Source organism: Canis lupus, chromosome 32 (assembly GCF_011100685.1).
Source record: "Canis lupus familiaris isolate Mischka breed German Shepherd chromosome 32, alternate assembly UU_Cfam_GSD_1.0, whole genome shotgun sequence".
Taxonomy (NCBI): Eukaryota; Metazoa; Chordata; class Mammalia; order Carnivora; family Canidae; genus Canis; species Canis lupus.
In genome coordinates this window covers 29,601,430-29,621,306 of record NC_049253.1, presented here as the reverse complement: position 1 = coordinate 29,621,306, position 19,877 = coordinate 29,601,430, and the positions used below count along the sequence as shown (strand labels likewise).

Sequence of the window (19,877 nt, the reverse complement as noted above, 5' to 3'; positions counted from 1 at the left end):
GAGAGAGCACAAGCCAGGGAAGAGGCAGAGGAAGAGGGAGAAGCAGACGCCCCCACTGAGCAGGGGGCCCAACATAGGGCTCAATCTCAGGACCTTGCGATCATGACCAGAGCCAAAGGCAAACACTTAAACCAACTGAGCCACCCAGGAGCCCTCAGTTCTACCTCTTTTAAAGCTGTGTCACCTTAGGGAGGTTACTTTAGGGAGGTTATTTTAGTTTTGGAAGAATTAGGGGTTAGGTGAAGGAGCTAATTTGGAAGAGCATATGACTCGACCTCTGGGTTGTGAGTTCGAGCCCTTCATTGGGTGTAGAAATTACTTTAAAAAAAAAGAGACATAAAAGCATATATAGGGAGGAACAGGAGAAATCAAATCCTCTGATCACTCTCTCCCAAAGTGGCACTTTTTCAAGAATTTTTAAGATAACACAGATGACCCCTAGGTTTTTGGTCTACAAAATGGAATGGAAGCAGCACCATTTACTGGAATGAAAAAGAAGATTATTCTGAAGACCATGATGAAAAAAGGCTAGAGAAGCCAAGTATAGTAAGACCCCAGTAATTTGTCTGAGATGACACAGCTATTAAGTGGTCTAACTGGTGTTCAATCCTAGGTGGCCCATGCCCTACACTGAATGTCCTAAATCTGTTCTACACTGGATGTAAACAGTACTTAAAGACAGAAAACAAAGGAAGAGTTCTTTTCTCCCCTTCATGCTTGCTGCCCTGTCAATCATTGACTTAAGATCTGCCCTGTCCCCAAACTTCCTCCTCTGATGTTAGAACTCTGCTCTGCTCTATTATTGAGCTTTCTCTTTTGTAGGGTTGTTGTGAGGACTACAGGGTATAAATAGAGCACCCAAAAGAGCTTCTACATCTAAGTTTTTATTATATGGGGTTTTTTTCTTTTCTCTTTTCCCTTCTCTCTTCCTCCTCTGACCCTTGAGAAAATATTTTCATTGAAGAAATTTTTATCAACTGAAAAAAATGAAGATCCTCTCCAAAAATTTCAATTATTTACTATTAAGTTTCTATACCATAATATTTTTCATTAAAAATAAAATACAGCATGCAATTCACCTAGGGTTTTGTTATCTAAGCCATTTTCCCCTAAAGGTCTGCCTCTTCTACACTGCCAAACGAAGTTTCAGAATGTTCACTACCACCCCCTCGGTCATTCTGCATACTCCTGCTGGATGAGCTCAAAGACACCTATGGTTTCACCTTTCTTCTCTAAGCTCACTCCTTCTTGAATAGCATACCTGTAAAGTCCACTGCTACTAGAGATCTCCACTCATGTCTACCAAGAACCTCAAATACCAACATACCTCAAATTACTGTATCTCCACACACCCAAGACAATTCTTCCTTTCCCAAACCCATGACCTGGAGTTCATCCTACATTCCTCCCTTTCCTTCACCCACATCTTCTCTCTCAACCACATCCAATCCATGACACTATCTTGTGGTTCCTACTTCTTCTGTGACTCCGAAGTCAGACATGTATTAGCCATGCCACCTTTACTTCCTTAAGCTATGAGCTGTCACATCTAAATTACTGGGAGAGCTCTTCACATGAAAGACAGAGATAAAAATTAACAGAAAAACAGTGTTGAGTAAACACATACAATGCAGGGAAAGGAATCTATTTCATGAACTCAGAGAGCTAAGGGAAAATAGTTTATGAATAGATTATGAATAAAACAGGCTAGTTTTTAAAAATGAGAGGAGTAAGCCTTCAGAGGAAAACATGAATAGCAGAAATAAAAAACTTAACAATGAATGAAACTGAGAGCTTCTTCCAGAAACTGGAGCAAAAGACAAAAACACAGAAAGCAGGAGAAAAAAGATAAAAAATTAGAAGGCCAGTGCAGAAGACGTAGCATAAGAATAATAGTACTTCCAGAATGTATAGAGAAGATGAAAAGGTGGAAATATCTACCAAAAAATTTAATGTAATTTCTCAGAACTGAAAGAAATGAATTTCCAGATTGCAAGGGCCTGTGTAGTACTAAGCACAACGGGTAATGGTAAGAGAAGCTAATCCTGTGTTAGTGCTTACACTGTGCCAGGCACTGCTCTAGGTGCTTTACATATTTAACTCATTTACTTGTCACAACTATCACTACCCACTTTTGTTTTGTTTTGTTTTGTTTTGTTTTGTTTTGTTTTGTTTTGTTTAGAGAGAAAGCACATGAGTTGCGGGAGAGGCAGATGGAAGGAAAAAAATCTTAGGCAGGCTCCATGCCTAATGCAGAGCCCAACACAGAGCTTGATTTCATGACCCTGAGATCATGATCTGAGCTGAAATCAAGAGTCAGATGTTTAACCAACTGAGCCACCCAGGTGCCCTTATTACTACCCACTTTTTTACAGAAGAAGAAACTAAAGCCCAGGAAAGTTAAATAATTTGTCCAAGATGACACAGCTTAATAAGTGGTGGAACTGGTATTCAATCCCAGGTGGCTCATGCTCTACACCCAATGCTCCAAATCACTGTGCTACATTATTAGTCCTATACCATGATTCCTATCAGAACAGTAGGATCTAGAAGAAGATGCTATAGCTTCCAGAGAGAAAAAAAAGCAGGTCTCAAGGAAAACATCCAGGCTTTGGGATGCTCACTAACAATATTAAAAATTAAAAAGAAATACACAAATTTTTCACAATTTTAAAGGAACATCCTTTACAACCTATAATCCCACACTCAGCTAATCTATCAATGAAATCTGAGAGTAAAATACAGACTTCGGACAGACCTCAAAAAAATTTCCTCCCATGCACCCTTCCTCAGGTCACTCCTGGAGGATATGCTCCACTGTAATTTAAAAAAATAATATTAAACTGGCCTCCCTTAGCCACCGGTGCTCCCGACTCATTGCCTTAGGAGGGAGCAGCCAGCGAGCCTGTATCCTGTCAGTGGGGTTCAAGGCCAGGCTGCCATAGCCACCTTCTTCTGGTACCTGGGCCCCAGGGAGGAGCCAGGGCCGGAGCGTGGTGAGCAGACTGGCCCCGGAGAGCTGACACCACTGGACACGAAGGCAGAGGCGCTCCTCTGGAGGTCGCCAGGAGGCGGGAGGAAGCTGACAAGACCATGTCGGGGAGGAACCTCCACCTCTCCACCACCAAACATGTCATCAAAGCTGTTTCCTTTCCTCTAACCCAACAGCTTACTTTGAAGGAAGTATTTGAGAATGGGAAATTGATGTTTTGAAAAACCATTTGGTGAAGGAAGGGCAACTGGAAGAGAAAATAGACTTAAAGATAATCAATGATGGGACTGCCATCCTGAGACAAGAGAAGACCATGATAGAATTAAAGGCTCCAATCACAGTGTCTGGTGACATTCATGGACAACTCTTTGACCTGATGAAGTTGTTTGAAGTTGGAGGATCACCTAGTAACATACACTACCTCTTTCTGGGTGACCATGTGGATAGAGGCTATTTCAGTATAGAGTGTGTGCTGTCTTTATGGAGTTTAAAGATTAATCGTGCCAAAACGATATCTCTGCTTTGAGGAAATCATGAAATCAAGAAGGCATCTTATAGACTATTTCACCTTCAAACTGGAATGTCGAATTAAATATTCTAAAGAGGTGTATAATGCATGTATGGAGACATTTGACTGTCTTCCTCCTGCCGCCCTCTTAAACCAGCAGTTTCTGTGTGTACATGGAGGGATGTCACCTGAAATTACTAGTTTAGATACATTAAGAAATTAGACAGGTTTAAAGAATCTCCAGGCTTTGGGCCTCTGTGTGACCAGCTTTGGTCTGATCCTTCAGAGGATTATGGCAATGAAAAGGCTTTGGAGCACTGTACCCACAACACTGTCCAAGGGTGCTCTCATTTTTACAGTTACCCTGCAGCTTGTGAATTTTTGCTGAATAATACTTTGTTATCAATAATCAGAGCCTGTGAAGCCCAGGATGCTGGGTATTGAATGTACAGGAAAAGCCAAATGACAGGCTTTCCATCACTCATTACAATTTTCTCTGCCCCCAATTACCTAGATGTCTATAATAATAAAGGTAAAGGAGTCCAACGAAAAAAATTAATAATAATAAACCAAGAAAGAGGGTAGTCAGACACAGAAGAAACAGGAGCACCTACATCAAAGAGTGTGAAGTGAATTCCCATAATGATAATGTAGAAGTCATAGAAGAGATACTTATGATTGTGAAAATAGTGCAGGGTAAAGCAGGATAAGACTTCTCAGAAGACTTCTCAGGAAGACAAAATGATAGAAGCCATCTGACAGAATAAGACTGACAACTAGCAAAGAGCTTGGAGTTGATTTAGTAATAAATACATTGTAAATTGGGATCCCTGGGTGGTGCAGCGGTTTGGCGCCTGCCTTTGGCCCGGGGCGCGATCCTGGAGACCCGGGATCGAATCCCACATCGGGCTCCCAGCATGGAGCCTGCTTCTCCCTCTGCCTGTGTCTCTGCCTCTCTGTCTCTCTCTGTGTGACTATCATGAATAAATAAATAAAATCTTAAAAAAAAATACATTGTAAATTAAGCAAATATTAACTCTAATTACTAAAATACTAAATATTGCACATACACACAATGGCAGGAAAAATAATAGTAGTCTACTACATAGCTCAGCTGTGAAGTATTTACATATAATAATATTCACAGAATAATATCATAATAACATTAACATTTAATACTGATCTAACCAAAATTATAATCTATATTTACAGTTAGATAGAAATGGTATGTTGGTGTGTTGAGGATGGAAGAAAGAAATGGGGGGGAAAAAAGCTATCTTCTATACTGGGAAGTCAATACCTAAAAAGCAAAAATCCAAGAAGTAGCAAAATCAAAGTATTATTTAGAGACACAAAGGTAAATAAAACAAGTAAAAGAAAAAAATTAGTTGCCTCCATAGAAGTGGAAATGAGTGGTAAGGATCCACAGAGCTATTTGTTTGTTTTTTTTTAAAAGATTTTATTTATTTATTTATTTGAGAGAGAGCACGAGCCAGGGAGTAGCAGGCTCCCCGTTGAGCTGGGAGCCCGGCTCAGGGCTCAATCCCAGGACCCTGAGATCATGACCTGAACTGAAGGCAGAGGCTTAACTCACTGAGCCACACAGATGCCCCAGAGCTACTGTTTCTAAAAATAAAAAAACAAATTTTATTTTACTCTTTAAAATACATTCATAACTGATAATATTTTTTAAGTTTTTATTTTAATTCCAGTTAGTTAACACAGTGTTAGATTAGTTTCAGGTGTACAATATAGTGATTCAACAGTTCCATACAACACCTCGTGCTCATCACAAGTGTACTCCTTAATCCTCATCACCTATTTAATCCATTCCCCCTCCCATCCTCCCTTCTGATAACCACAGTTTGTTCTAATTAAGAGTCTGTTTTCTTGATTTGTCTCTCCCTTTTTTCCTTTGCTCATTCGTTTGGTTTCTTAAGTTCCACATATGAGTGAAATCATGGTATTTGTCTTTCTCTGACTTCTTTCACATAGCATTATACTCTCTCACTCATCCACGTCATTGTAAATGACAAGATTTCATTCTTACTTATGGCTGAATGATATTCCAGCCATATATATATAAGACATATATAAGTTTTATATATATATAAAACACTTCATATATATATATATATATATATATATATATATATATATATATATATAAAAACACTTCTTTATCCATTCATCAATTGATGGATATTTGGGCTGCTTCCACCTTGGCTATTGTAAGTAATGCGGCTATAACCATAGGGGTACATATACAGAAATGATAATTTTTTAAAAGCGAAACAGTCTGAGTTCCATTGAAATTAAGAGGTTTTCTCAGTGGGACGCATGGGTAGCTCAGCAGTTTAGCACCTGCCTTCGGTCCAGGGCGTGATCCTGGAGTCCTAGGATCGAGTCCCGCATCTGGCTCCCTGCACGGAGCCTGCTTCTCCCTCTGCCTTTGTCTCTGCCTCTCTCTCTCTCTCTGGTCTCTCATGAATAAATAAGTAAGATCTTTAAAAAAAAAAAAAAAAGAAGAAGAAGAAGAAGAAGAAGAAGAAGAAGAAGAAGAAGAAGAAGAAGAAGAAGAAGAAGAAGTTGTTTTCTCAAGGATACCCAATGAGTCAGGGAAAGGGGGGAGGGGATTGGAACCCAGATCTATTAACTAAAACCTGAGTTTTCTTCCTACTACTGTCTTACATAAATCTGATTTTTATGAAATTAAACTTACTGGGGCGCATGGGTGGCTCAGTGGGTTAAGTATCTGCCTTCAACTGGGGTCATGATCCCACGGTCCTGGGGTCAAGCTCTGGTCAAGCCACACATAGGGCTACCTGCTCAGCAGGGGTCTGCTTCTCCCTCTCCTTCTGTGTTCGCTCTCTCTCAAGTAAGCAAATAAAATCTTTAAAAAAAAATTAAAACTTACTAATAGCAACAATGTTAAATACATTGTACAGATTTGTGGACTTTAGATTGAAAAATATTTCTAGTTTTCAAAAAAATTATTGGAGGTATTATCTCCAGTCCAGATGAAGTAGGTGACCCTAAAAGGGAAAGTATGAGCTACTCACTGGGATGTGAACTACAAAAACAAACACATAATTAATCCCATTACTGTCCAAAACAAATGTTGATACAGCTGGATATGATTAATTTTTTTAAAGAAAACAGTGAATTGGTTTTGATTTCTAAAGAAATAGAAACACATTGAATTTTTGCTAAAGACTGGTTTTTGGTTGTGTAGTTATAAAATGGTATTTCCCATATTTTAAGCAGTTAGCAACTCAGCTGTCATAATAATAACATGGACGGAGGGGGAAAAATAGTCAAATGAAAGAAAGAACAATTGGAGAGGACAGATGTGTAAAAAAGGTAGAGAGAAGTGGTACAACTGGGTAACAGATAATCCTGGACACTCAACCAAGAAACTTTGGGAGTGGCTCTGCTTGGCAGATAAGCATCTTATGTAAAGCAATTTGAATTTTATAACGCAAATCTGAACTAGAAATGTGGAGGTTCCACCTCCTCAAAGTTATCCAACCAAGACTATATATAGACCCCCCCCAACCATGTTCCTGACAGCTTTTTCCAGGCCTAAGGATCACTAAATGAAATGAGTCACTGACATAATAATTCCTAAGAGCAAATCACCTTCATGTGAGCCACCATATCATAGGTAGAAAAAAGTATCTGAAGATAATTCAGACAATAGCTTCTAAACATTTTGAAACAACAACCACCTAATACAACTGGCCAGTAAGAAGTAGAACTGTGAGGGCACCTGGGTGGCTCAGTCAGTTAAGTGTCCACCTTCAGCTCAGGTCATAATCTCACAGTCCTGGGATCAAGCCCTACAACTAGCTCTCTGCTCAGCAGGAAGTGTGCTTCTCCCTCATTCTCCTCCGGGCACTCTCTCTCTCTCTCACTCTCTCTCTCCCTCTCTTTCAAATAAATAAAATAAAATCTTAAAAAAAAAAAAAGTCAAACTGTAGGCCCACAGGGGTGGATTACGGCCCCTACGTACACTTTGATCAGTCCATCCCTTACAAATATTGGAAATATTCACATTTATGAAATTTCTATTTCTACAATTATAGATGAACTAATGTCTAGAATTTACTTCAAAATAATCTGGTGGGAGGCACTTGGGTGGCTTAGTTGGTTGGGAATCTGACTTTGGCCTGGGTCACGGTCTCAGGGTCCTGGGATCAAGCCCCTCACTGGGCTCCATGCTTAGCAGGAAGTCTGCTTCTCCCTCTCTGTCTGCCCCTCTCCTATGTCTCTCTCTCCCCGCCCCTCAATCTAACTTATTAAAAATATAATAAAATATGATAAAAAATAATCTGTTGGTTGGGACTTGAGAGGGTGGGGGTGGAAAGTGAGTAAGCATAAATGAAATAAAATTGGCCATGAGTTCAGAAGTGCTATAGAGTGATGGAGCATGAAAATTCATTTTCTTGTTTGGGCTACTTTTGTTACATTTGAAAAACACAACAACCAGTTGTGTTCTTTTTCCTCTTTATCTCCATTTTCTCTTGCAAAATTGGAAGATTTACCCCAGGAAAATATTGAATTGGAAGATTTTTTTCTGATACCATTCTAGGATGGCATCAAGAGACCAGAGCTAATGAAAAGTGAAGAGAGGGATGCCTGGGTGGCTCAGCGGTTAAGTGTCTGCCTTGGGCTCAGGGCATGATCCCAGAGTCCCAGGATTAAGTCCTGCATCAGGTTCCTTGCATGGAGCCTGCTTCTCCCTCTGCCTGTGTCTCTGCCTCTCTCTGTGTGTCTCTCATGAATAAATAAATAAAATATTTTTTAAAAAATTTTTTAAGTGAAGAGAGTCTAAGAGACTTGGGGGGTACCATCAAGAAGATACACATATACACATTATGGAAGTCTTAGAAGAATAGAAAAAGGAGCAGAGAGCCTATTTGAAGAAACAATGGCCAAAACTTCCCAAATCTGAGGAAGAATATGGATATTCAACTTTAAGAAGTTCAACAAACTCCAACTAGAGATTCACACTGAGTCATTTTATAATCAAATTTTTAAAAATCACAAAAGAATCTTGAAAGCAGTGAGAGAAAAACAACTCAGTGTGTATAAAGGTATTCCTAATAGGTGGCCAACAGACTTTTCAGCAGAAACCTTGCAGGCTGGAAGGGAGTAGAATAATATATTCAAAGTTCTGAAAGGAAAAAAACTGCCAACCAAGAATACCATATCTGGCAAAATTGAACTTCAAAAATTAAAGAGAAAGTAAGACTTTTTCAGATAAACAAAAACTGAGGCAGTTCATTATCACTACATCTGCCCTATAAGAAATGCTAAAGGGAGTCCTTTAATTTAAAACAAAATGGCATTAAACTGTAACACAAAAGCATCTGAAAGTATAGGTATCACCGGTAAAGGTAAATATATAAATACAGAATACTGTGATACTGTAATGGTGGAGTACTTTTAATTCTGGGATGAGATTTAAGAAACAAAATGTAAGAGATAACTGTAAGTTTACATTAACAGATATACAACAACAAAATATGTAACTTGTGACATTAATAACAATGTGAATGGAGTCAGAGATGTAAAGAAACAAAATTTTAGTGTGCAAATAAAATTTTTATCAGTTTAGAATAGATTTTTATAACTTTAAGACTTTTTTAAAGATTTATTTTTTTAGAGAGAGGGAGCAGGGGAGAGGCAGAGGGACAGAGAGAATCTCAAGCAGATTCCCCGCTGAGCACAGAACCCAAAGCAGGGCTCGATCCCATGACCCTGAGATCATGACCTGAGTTGAAATCAAGAGTCACTCACTTAACTGACTGAGCCACTGAGGCATCCCAACTTTAAGATATTTTATGTAAAATTACATTTTAGTTCAGCCTTAGCTCTACTGTAAACTGCTTGAGCCCATATTCGATCAAATCATGGTTGACTCTACTATAAAAAGGATACAGTACATAAAAAATACTTCATATTATGGACTTTTGACCATAAGTAAACTTTCAATCAATAATCAATAAATGGGGATCCCTGGGTGGCGCAGCGGTTTGGCGCCTGCCTTTGGCCCAGGGCGCGATCCTGGAGACCCGGGATCGAATCCCACATCGGGCTCCCGGTGCATGGAGCCTGCTTCTCCCTCTGCCTGTGTCTCTGCCTCATTCTCTCTCTCTCTCTGTGACTATCACAAATAAATAAAAATTAAAAAAATAATAATAATCAATAAATGTACACTGAGTGCCTACATGAGTTAGGCATAAGTATAGGCACTAGAGTACTAACATACGTAAGAAACCATTCCTGCTCTCATGTCATTTTAGGTGAGAGATATAAACATATATTATTCAAATTTATTTTCTGATATAGTTTCATTTCAATTATTATGGCATTAAACAATAGTTTTAAACGGGCTCAGAAATATCTGCCTATAATGTAGTTAGAAGAATATTAAAGCTGCAAGCAGGCATTTTTCTTTCTAGAGAATAAGGGGAAACTAAAGTTTTCTCAAATCCCAAATTTTCTCAAGAAATATTAATGTTTTATTCCAAGAGTACCTGGTTGGCTCAGCCAGTTAGTTAGGCCTCTGCCTTTAGCTCAGGTCATAATCCTGGGTTCCTGGGATTGGGCCCCAAGAGTCAGGCTCCCTGCTCAACAGGGAATCTGCTTCTCCCTCTGTCCCTCTCTGCACTCATGCCTACACACTCTCTCTCAAATAAATAAATAAATTCTTTTTTTAAAAGGATTTTATTTATTTATTCATAAGAGACACAGAGAGAGAGAGAGGCAGAGACACAGGCAGAGGGAGAAGCAGGCTCCATGCAGGGAGCTCAATGTGGGACTCAATCCCAGGACTCCAGAACACACCCTGGGCCGAAGGCAAGCACTAAATCTCTGAGCCACTCAGGCATCCCAATAAATTATTTTTAAAAGAGTTTTTTTTTTAAAGATTTTATTTTTTTATTCATAGACACAGAGAGAGAGGGGCAGAGACACAGACAGAGGGAGAGGCAGGCTCCACGCAGGGAGCCCGATGTGGGACTCGATCCCGGGTCTCCAGGATCACACCCCAGGCTGCAGGCGGCGCCAAACCGCTGCGCCACCGGGGCTGCCCTAAAAGAGTTTTTAAAACAAAAAATAAAATGTTCTCTTCTGAAAATCTTTTAGCAAGCAGACATACATTTCATTCATTTTCACAACAGCTCTGAAGAAATATAGAAGCATATAACTCATCCCCCCCAGTTAATGTGACTAACTAGGGTGGTAAGGCTCTGAAGTGAGGAGTAAGATATTTAAGGTTCCCCCACGGTTCCTGAGAGCAGACCATAAAATGGTATCTATGTTTCTGGACTGCACAGGAAAGGTATTACAATATGGCTTTTTGCACACAAATTTTCCATGCTTAAGAAAAAGACATGTGACAAACTGATTATCAGAAATTATTGTTTTTAAACAGAAGTGATCAGGAGATACCATAGGTACAATGGCCAGATTTTGAACTAAAAAATCAGGTCATATATGGTCTGGCACATATACATACATTCATATATTGACAAGAAAAAAACCCAATTCTTGAAAATTCAAGACTTTTGGTCTCCACAAAGATCAACAGAGTCAAGTCAATAGAATACATCTTTGATCCTGAGATTATAGCAGTACAAGGGTAGTAATGCTCACAGTAATTACCAGAATAACTATTAGAGTAGTTTTCATTGTGGTCCAGTTTCCATTTAATCCTCAAGACAACTTTAGAAGTAGGTACCAGTATCATCTCTGTTTTACATGTAAGAAAATTGAAGCTCAGAGACATAAAACAACTCTCCCAGGTCACATCCCTATAAGCAGCCAAGCTGAGAGCTGAAGGAGGCCATCAGATGTAAAGTATGAACTCTTAACCACTAGGCCATGAGGTCTTTCAGAACAAGGCTAAGAAAACATAAGATGCTAAACACCCACTGATTCATCTAACAAACAGTAAATTGTACTTAAATAGAACTATCATATCCAAGTACGCTGTATTGGGTTCAAATTCTAAGAAAATTGGTGCATGCTAGTCTACCATTTCTCTGCTAATCAAATCCTCATTCTCTAGTCTCTCTGTAAAATAAGCAATTTCCTTAAAATGAAGTCTTGCATTTTCATGTCATTTTCACGTATGTATTATGTTCCACATGCTCCAAGGGCATTCCAGGGAAACTATGAAATTAGGCAAAAGGAAAAGATGATTTTTCTTTAGGGAAACAAAAGCAAAAAGTAAGTTCTAGTTGCTTTTTTTTTTTTTTTAAGATTTTATTTATTTATTCATGAGAGACACAGAAGAGAGGGAGAGAGAGAAAGGCAGAGACATAAGCAGAGGGAGAAGCAGGCTCCATGCAGGGAGCCCGATGTGGGACTCGATCCCGGAACTCCAGGATCACGCCCTCAGACGAAGGCAGGTGCCCAACCACTGAGCCACCCAGGCATCCCTCTACTATTTACTTTAAAGTACTACATGAAAGGGGTGCCTAGGTGGCCCAGTCAGTTATGCGTCCAACTCTTGATTTCAGCTCAGGTCTTGATCTCAGGGTCATGAGTTCAAGCCCTGCATTGGGCTGGCTTATTTATTTATTTATTTATTTATTTATTTATTTATTAATAAATAAAGTACTGCATGAGAATAGTAAATGATGGTTCATTGAACATTGGAAACTGAGGAGTTGCTAAAATGAAATCTAAAATTTTTCTTAACCAAACAAAATTTTTAGTCTATCATATTTCAAAGAATTTTTCTTGGGGTGCCTGGCTGGCTCAGTTGGTGGAGCATGTGACTCCTTATCTCAGGGCTGTGAGTTCAAGCCCCCATGTTGGATGTAAAGATTACTTAAAAATGAAATCTTTAAAAAAAAAAAATGGGGGTGGGGGGGCCCTAGGTGGCTCAGCAGTTGAGCATCCCTTCAGCTCAGGGTGTGATCCTGGAGTCCTGGGATCGAGTCCTGCATCAGGATCCTTGCATGGAGCCTGCTTCTCCCTCTGCCTGTGTCTCTGCCTGTGTCTCTCATGAATAAATAAATGAAATCTTAAAAAAAAAATCGGGGGGCAGCCCAGGTGGCTCAGCGGTTTAGCGAAGCCTTCAGCCCAGGGTGTGATCCTGGAGACCTGGGATCGAGTCCCACGTCAGGGCCTCCTGCGTGGAGCCTGCTTCTCCCTCTGCCTGTGTCTGCTCCCCTCTCTTTCTGTGTGTGTGTGTGTGTGTGTGTGTGTCTGTGTCTCATGAATAAATAAAATCTTTAAAAAATAAAATAAAAATTAAATTTAAAAAATTGGGGGGGTCACCCTGGTGGCTCAGTGATTGAGCATCTGCCTTTGGCTAAGGTGGTGATCCCGGGGTCCTGGGATTGAGTACCCCCTGGGGAGGCTGCTTCTCCCTCTGCCTATGTCTCTGCCTCTATGTCTCTCATAAATAAATAAAATATTTCAATAAATAAATAATTTTTAAAATTAAAAAAAATTTTCTCTCTCCTTTTGGTGTCTCAAAAATACAAATGCAAAATAGTATCTATGGGGCACCTAGGTGGCTCAGTTGGATAAGCATCTGCCTTCAGCTCAGGTCATGATCCCAGGCTCCTGGGACTGAGCCCTGCATTAGGCTCCCTGCTCAGTGGGGAACTCTGCTTCTCCCTCTCCCTCTGCCTGCCATTCCCCCTGAGCTCTCTTTGTCAAATAAATAAATAAAATATTAAAAAACAAACAAAAAACCAATATAGTATCTCTGGGTTAGAATTTCCTCTTCCCTTTGTGCCATTTTATAAAAATCATAATGAACAATCACATAAATGACTCAATTCCTGCTACTTTTTAATCTACTTACAGTGTCATCACTTGCAATACAAAGGAAGAAATATGTGGCAGGGACCCAGAAGATCCGTCAGAGCTGTTTCATCAACCCACAGGAGCCAGCTCATCCACCAGTAGGCATTCGTATGTCTGCACCAGAATATGCACAGCAAAAGGCTGGAGTGAAAGGTTGGAGACCTTCGTTGCCTTTAGATATGAAAAGCACAGAGTACAGATTTGATTATGAGATGATGATCACTTAGGTCAAAAAGGTCTTCCCAAACCAACTTGTGAAAGTGAAAGGCTGGAGACCTTCACTGCCTTTGGATGTGGAAAGCACAGTGTGCAGATTGCCTGTATGAGATGATGATCACTTAGGCGGAAGAGGTCTTCTCAAACCAACTGGCCTTTCTCTTAGGGAAAACTGAATTTCCTCGGCTACATTTTCCTGACATTTCAAGTGATTCAAGCGCTTCATTTCATACTCCCTTTCAAGTTTGATGGCTGGAAAATAAAATACATGGAGCAATCCAACTGACATTTTTCACCAGGCATAATATTGTTAAAAACAAACATTTAACCACATGGCAAAACTCACATTCTTAAATACTAAATAAGAGGGGCTACACAGATGAAGGGTATGGATGCGAATGAACATATTTAAACATTTCTCTTGGGCAGCCTGGGTGGCTCAGCGTTTTAGCGCTGCCTTCAGCCTAGGGCCTAATCCTAGGAGACCCGGAATCGAGTCCCACATGGGGCTCCCTGCATGGAGTCTGCTTCTCCCTCTGCCTGTGTCTGTGCCCCCCCTCCCCGTGTGTATCTCTCATGAACAAATAAATAAAATCTTTAAAAATAAATAAATAAATTTTTCTCTGATAATAAGCAAAATAATACAGATAAAAATTGCTATTTCCTAAAACAGGTCATATAGAACTTACATTCTGCAGAAGGGAGGCGAACATTCTTAGTGGTTTTATTTTTTTTGAGGTGTACAGGACTACCAAATGTAATTTCTTCCAAGAAAGGCAACTTGATGTTGGCTAGGTTCGTGTACCAGGTCTTTGTAAGCAGTGCAAGTTCCCAAGGTTCCTGTCTGGGGCAAAAATTCACTAATTCATTCAATAAATATCACTAAGCATCTATTGTGGGATATACAGAAGACATCTTAATTCTCAGTTCCATTTTCCACTAGACTTTTTTTTTTTTTTTTAAGATCTTATGTACTTATTCATGAGAGACACAGAGAGAGAGAGAGGCAGAGACACAGGTAGAGGGAGAAGCAGGCTCCATGCAGGGAGCCCCACGTGGGACTCGATCCTGGGACTCCAGAATCACGCCCTGGGCCGAAGGCAGGCACTAAACCGTTAAGCCACCCATGGATCCCCGACATTTTGTTTATGAGAGGAATTCAGGATTTTCCAGAGTTGTAAATTTAGCCAGAGGAGAAGTCTTACATTAAACATATCAATGCATAATATATATATACTAATGTAGAGATATATTCAAAAATTATCATTAATCATAATGACAGGAACTTTTGATCAAAAACAGCCTCCCGGGATCCCTGGGTGGCGCAGTGGTTTGGCGCCTGCCTCTGGCCCAGGGCGTGATCTTGGAGACCCGGGATAGGGTCCCACGTCGGGCTCTCAGTGCATGGAGCCTGCTTCTGCCTATGTCTCTGCCTCTCTCTCTCTGTGACTATCATAAATAAATAAAAATTAAAAAAAAAAAAAACAGCCTCCCTATAGTCAATCCGATCTTTCCATGTCTTTTAAGAGGATACGGTTTAAGAACTGTATGCTCCAATTCTTTTATGGCTGATCACAAATATGGTCATATTAGGGAAGGAAAAGAGGGAATAATCATGCATTGAGTGGAGTGGTTGGCATACACTAAGGCTTTGAGTGTGTGATCTTATTTTAATGCACCATGTGGGTAGACAAGAAAACAGAGACTCAGAAGTGAATTAAGAAACTGAGCTGGTACTTAGCCTAGGGATTGTTATTTAAAAGCACTAGTACCAAAAGAATCCTCAGAAAACTGGAGAAGGGGATGAAATCCCAAACTATAATATTAAAAATAATCACCACGAACTTCAAACAAATTGCTTTATGTATTTTAATTTGGAAATTTAAAATACCAACTCCATGCTTCTCATCTCATATAGTCAATATGAACTCATATGCACTAGGAAAGGAGAAAGACCTGCTTTGGATACAAGTAGAAGAAATGAGGATATTCCATACACAGGTCTACTTGTTTTCCTCCTTGCTACTTTATCACGTAACTTTAAGGAGCTACTTGAAGTCTACAATTATTATAAATGTATTTTAACAAGGGCACAAAGATGTATTTATAAGAATGTTCACTGAAGCGCTGTTTATAAAAATAATAATAATAATCTCACAAAATAGTCTTAATGTCTACCAAGAAGAGCCTGGTTAAAGAAACTGTGGTACATACATATAATGAAAGAATGAGGTTTATCCTTATATGTGGATTTGGAAAGATGAGCAATAAGCTGCTAATTTTAATCTAGCATTTACTATATGCTGGGTACTGTTTTAATCAGTTGACACATATGAACACATTTAATTACCATAGATGCCCTATGAGGTAGGCAAGTGCTATTATTATGCTCATTTTATGGATTGGGAAACAAGAGTAGAAAAACTTGCTCAAGATCACAGGTGTGTTGGTCATGGATTTAGGATTTGAATCCAGAAAATCAGACTTTAGAATCTAAGGTCTTAATGATTACTATACAAGACACGGTGAGGGAGGGAGAAAAATTCAAGATAATCACATGTAAAAACATATACATGTGTATATGTGTGTATGTCTTGTATAGCAGACAGAAATTCTAGAAAAATATAAGACATTTTCCCTCGGGATCCCTGGGTGGCGCAGCGGTTTGGCGCCTGCCTTTGGCCCAGGGCGCGATCCTGGAGACCCGGGATCGAATCCCACATCGGGCTCCTGGTGCATGGAGCCTGCTTCTCCCTCTGCCTGTGTCTCCGCCTCTCTCTCTCTCTGTGTGTGTGACTATCATAAATAAAAAAAAAAAAAAAAAAAAAGACATTTTCCCTCTGAGTGGGATGGCAGGGGAGAGATGGGAATGGGGAAATGAAAGCATTTTTATTTTCCTTTCAAATGCTTCTATTTTAATATTTTGTGTATTTTTTTAAAGATTTATTTATTTATTCATAAGAGACACACAGAGAGAGGCAGAGACACAGGCAGAGGGAGAAGCAGGCTCCATGCAGGGAGCCCGATGTGGGACTCAATCCTGGATCCTGGGATCATGCCCTGAGCCAAAGGCAGAACCCCAACCAATGAGCCAACCAGGCATCCCTATTTTGTGTACACTTTTTATAATCTAAAAACACATAATGGAAAAATCAAGGTAAGGAGTTGTCTTAGCAAATGAATCCCAAACAGTGTCACTATCATTCTTTTTCTCTTAATTTAGCTGTTCTTATAAACATGATATCAAACACTTTCTTATAAGAATGATGAGAAGGGGGGGATCCCTGGGTGGCTCAGCGGTTTAGCACCTGCCTTTGGCCCACGGCGTGATCCTGGAATCCTGGGATTGAGTCCCACATCAGGCTCCCTGCATGGAGCCTGCTTCCTCCCTCTGCCTGTGTCTCTGCCTCTCTCTCTGTCCCTCATGAATAAATAAAATCTTAAAAAAAAAAAAAAAAAAGAATGATTGAGAAGGTGCTGGTTTTGCAGCAACTATTCATGGTATAAAATTCTACATAACCAGGTGCCTGGGTGGCTCAGTTGGTTAAGCATCTATCTACCTTCAGCTCAGGTCAGGGTCTCAGGGTCCTGGGATGGAACTCTACATAGTTTCCCTGCTTAGTGGGAAGTCTGCTTGTCCCGCTCTCTTTGCCCTTCATCCCTGTTCATGTGCTCTCTCTCAAATAAATAATTTTTTTTTTTTTACATTCTACATAACCCAAACTGCAGAATCAGTGCTTTAAATGATTTTCCAGACACAGGACTATCTTTAATACAAAAATTACATTTATAATAATGTTGACTAACATGGTACTTGCCTTTAGTTCAAGGTCTGAAGACATACTGAAATGGCAAAACTAAATAAAATGCATTGATGAGTTTGCTCTGGTTTTCCTAAAGCTCTGGTTTTAGAACCCCAAATGATGTCTCCTCTTACTTCTTAGAATATTGTTTATAAAGAGAAATTCAACTGACTCATAATGGCAAATATGTCATAGACCATGGCAGAGAAGCTAAAAAACAAATCCAAAAATTAAAAACAAACAAAAAAACCAATGTAGCACTAGGACATTACAGAGAAAAATACCATGTGGCAGCCACCCACGTTCATTATGGGTTCACTGTATGTCAAGCAATGTGCAAGTACTTTACATTTGTATTCCACATCACACACACAAGTATTGATATGTGCATTTTACTGATGTGGAGGCTAAGATACAGATAAGTTAAATAATTTACTCAAGGTAGCATAGGGAGCAAGTGCAGGCCCTGGCTTAGAGCTCAGATCTTTTTTTTCCCCCAAAAAAATGTAGATTTATTTTAAATCAGTTCAGTACATGATACAGATTAGCTTTGCAGTATAAAAATATGGAATGGGGGATGCCTTGGTGGCTCAGCGGTTAAGCATCTATCTGCCTTTGGCTCAGGTAGTGATCCTGGAGTTCCGGGATGGAGTCCTACATCGGGCTCCCCGCGGGAAGCCCACTTTTCCCTCTGCCTGTGTGTGTCTCTGCCACTCTCTCTCTCTCTGTGTCTCTCATGAGTAAATACATACATCTTTTTATTTTAATAAACAAAAATACGGAATGGTTCACAAATTTGCATATCATCCTTGCCTAGGGCCCATGCTAATCTTCTCTGTTTTTATTCCAATTTTAATATATGGGCAGCTCAAGGAAGCACAAGCCCAGGTCTTCCTGATTGCAAAACACATGTCCAAAGTGTACAGGAGGCAAAACTGACTCTTTGTACAGCCAGTTAGGTGTTTGGTTAAGATATACTTGACACAGGGACGCCTGGGTGGCTCAGTGGTTGAGCGTCTGCCTTCAGCCCAGGGTGTGATTCCTGGAGACCCAGATCGTGTCCCGCATCGGGCTCCCTGCATGGAGCCTGCTTGTGTCTCTGCCTCTCTCTCTCTCTGTGTCTCTCATGAATAAATAAATAAAATCTTTAAAAATATCTATATATATACTTGACACCAAGACATTTTTAGTTAGGCTTACACTATCTACAGAGCTATTTTAACATAGGTGACAGTTGCTTTGGAGTAAGAAGACAGACTTCCATCCCTGTCACTTATTTACATGACTGTGTGAGTTTGATCAACCCACTTCTCCAAACCTCAGTTTCTGTTGTTTTGTTGTAAAGACCAAGATAATTCATAAATTCTAATTAAAAGCATTTCCCTTGGGCAGCCCCGGTGGCGCTGCGGTTTAGCACCGGCTGCAACCCAGGGCGTGATCCTGCAGACCCTGGATCTAATCCCACATCGGGCTCCCGGTGCATGGAGCCTACTTCTCCCTCTGCCTGTGTCTCTGCCTCTCTCTCTCTCTCTCTCTCTCTCTATCATAAATAAATAAATTAATTTAAAAATTAAAAAAAATAAAACAATGTAAAATTCAACAAGCAATAACTCATGTTGCAAATACAAATGTCTAAAGGCCATGATGAGATAAGCTAGAGTTATAAAGGCTTAAGTAATGTTAGAAATTATTGGAAAGGTAGACAGTGGGGATCCTTGGGTGGCTCAGTGGTTTAGCACCTGCCTTCGGCCCAGGGCGTGATCCTGGAGCCTGGGATTGAGTCCCATGTCGGGCTCCCTGCATGGAGCCTGCTTCTCCCTCTGCCTGTGTCTCTGCCTCTCTCTATCTCTATAAATAAATAAATAAAATCTTTTAAAAAAAGCATTTCCCTTAAAGAAATCACTATTCAGATAACTGAAAACACGTCACCTAGTCCACTATCTCATGGAGGAACATAGGGTCTCCAGTACTTTTATTTTCCCAAGGACACTCCGCACCCCTAGTCTACGCTCACCGTGATGCAAACACTTACATTTTATAACAACTGCCCCGGAACAGGGTTTTCACCGCGTTCTTCCTTGGCAAGCCATAGGCCATGGTAATGATCACAGTCTAACTTCTTAACATAGGCGCCTGATGTAATGACCGGCCGTACTGTTCGCTTTACCTGAAATGTTTGCAACTCACAGAATTCATGGCGTTCACTTCACTATCTGTTAATAACCAAGTAATAAAAAGACTTGGAAAGAGCATTTCTGAAAGTCGGAAGTCCCTAATAAATGTTCCTTGAAGCTGAACTCCTCGTGTACCACTGTGCTCTCTCGCATTTTCCATGAACTCCTTTGATCATCTCCTGCCCTGTGCGGAGAAAACGCCGGTGGACCGGGGCTCCCGCGCCGCCCCCGCCGCCCCCCCTGCCCCACCGGCTCGCACGCCCCACCCCCGCCGGCCACCCCCGCACGGTCCGGCCTCCGTGGCTCCGCGCGGCCGGGAGCTGCCCGGGCCCCGCCCGAGCCTGGAA

The 19,877-nt window shown here is 40.4% G+C and overlaps 1 protein-coding gene, 1 non-coding gene and 1 pseudogene across 4 annotated transcripts in view; 1 reads left to right on the top strand and 2 right to left on the bottom strand.

The window, feature by feature from the left end:
* C32H4orf36 (chromosome 32 C4orf36 homolog) overlaps positions 1 to 19,877 on the bottom strand; it is a 30,388-nt gene that overhangs the window by 10,321 nt on the left and 190 nt on the right. Inside the window, exons 2-5 of one of the 3 annotated variants that reach the window (XM_038582209.1) lie at positions 19,389 to 19,569; positions 14,243 to 14,397; positions 13,614 to 13,805; positions 13,336 to 13,508 (exon numbers count right to left, since the gene is read on the bottom strand). In XM_038582209.1, coding sequence (XP_038438137.1) covers positions 13,672 to 13,805; positions 14,243 to 14,397; positions 19,389 to 19,453 — 354 coding nt within the window. In that variant the 5' untranslated portion in view covers positions 19,454 to 19,569 and the 3' untranslated portion in view covers positions 13,336 to 13,508; positions 13,614 to 13,671. Of the gene's footprint in view, positions 1 to 13,335; positions 13,509 to 13,613; positions 13,806 to 14,242; positions 14,398 to 19,388; positions 19,715 to 19,877 lie in introns of all 3 variants that reach the window. The other 2 variants (XM_038582210.1, XM_038582208.1) reach the window with 2 other exon arrangements.
* Positions 3,094 to 13,564, top strand: LOC100683254 (annotated as a pseudogene).
* Positions 18,129 to 18,236, bottom strand: LOC119867258. The gene has a single exon (XR_005382993.1). It is a non-coding gene; the product is annotated as a U6 spliceosomal RNA (small nuclear RNA).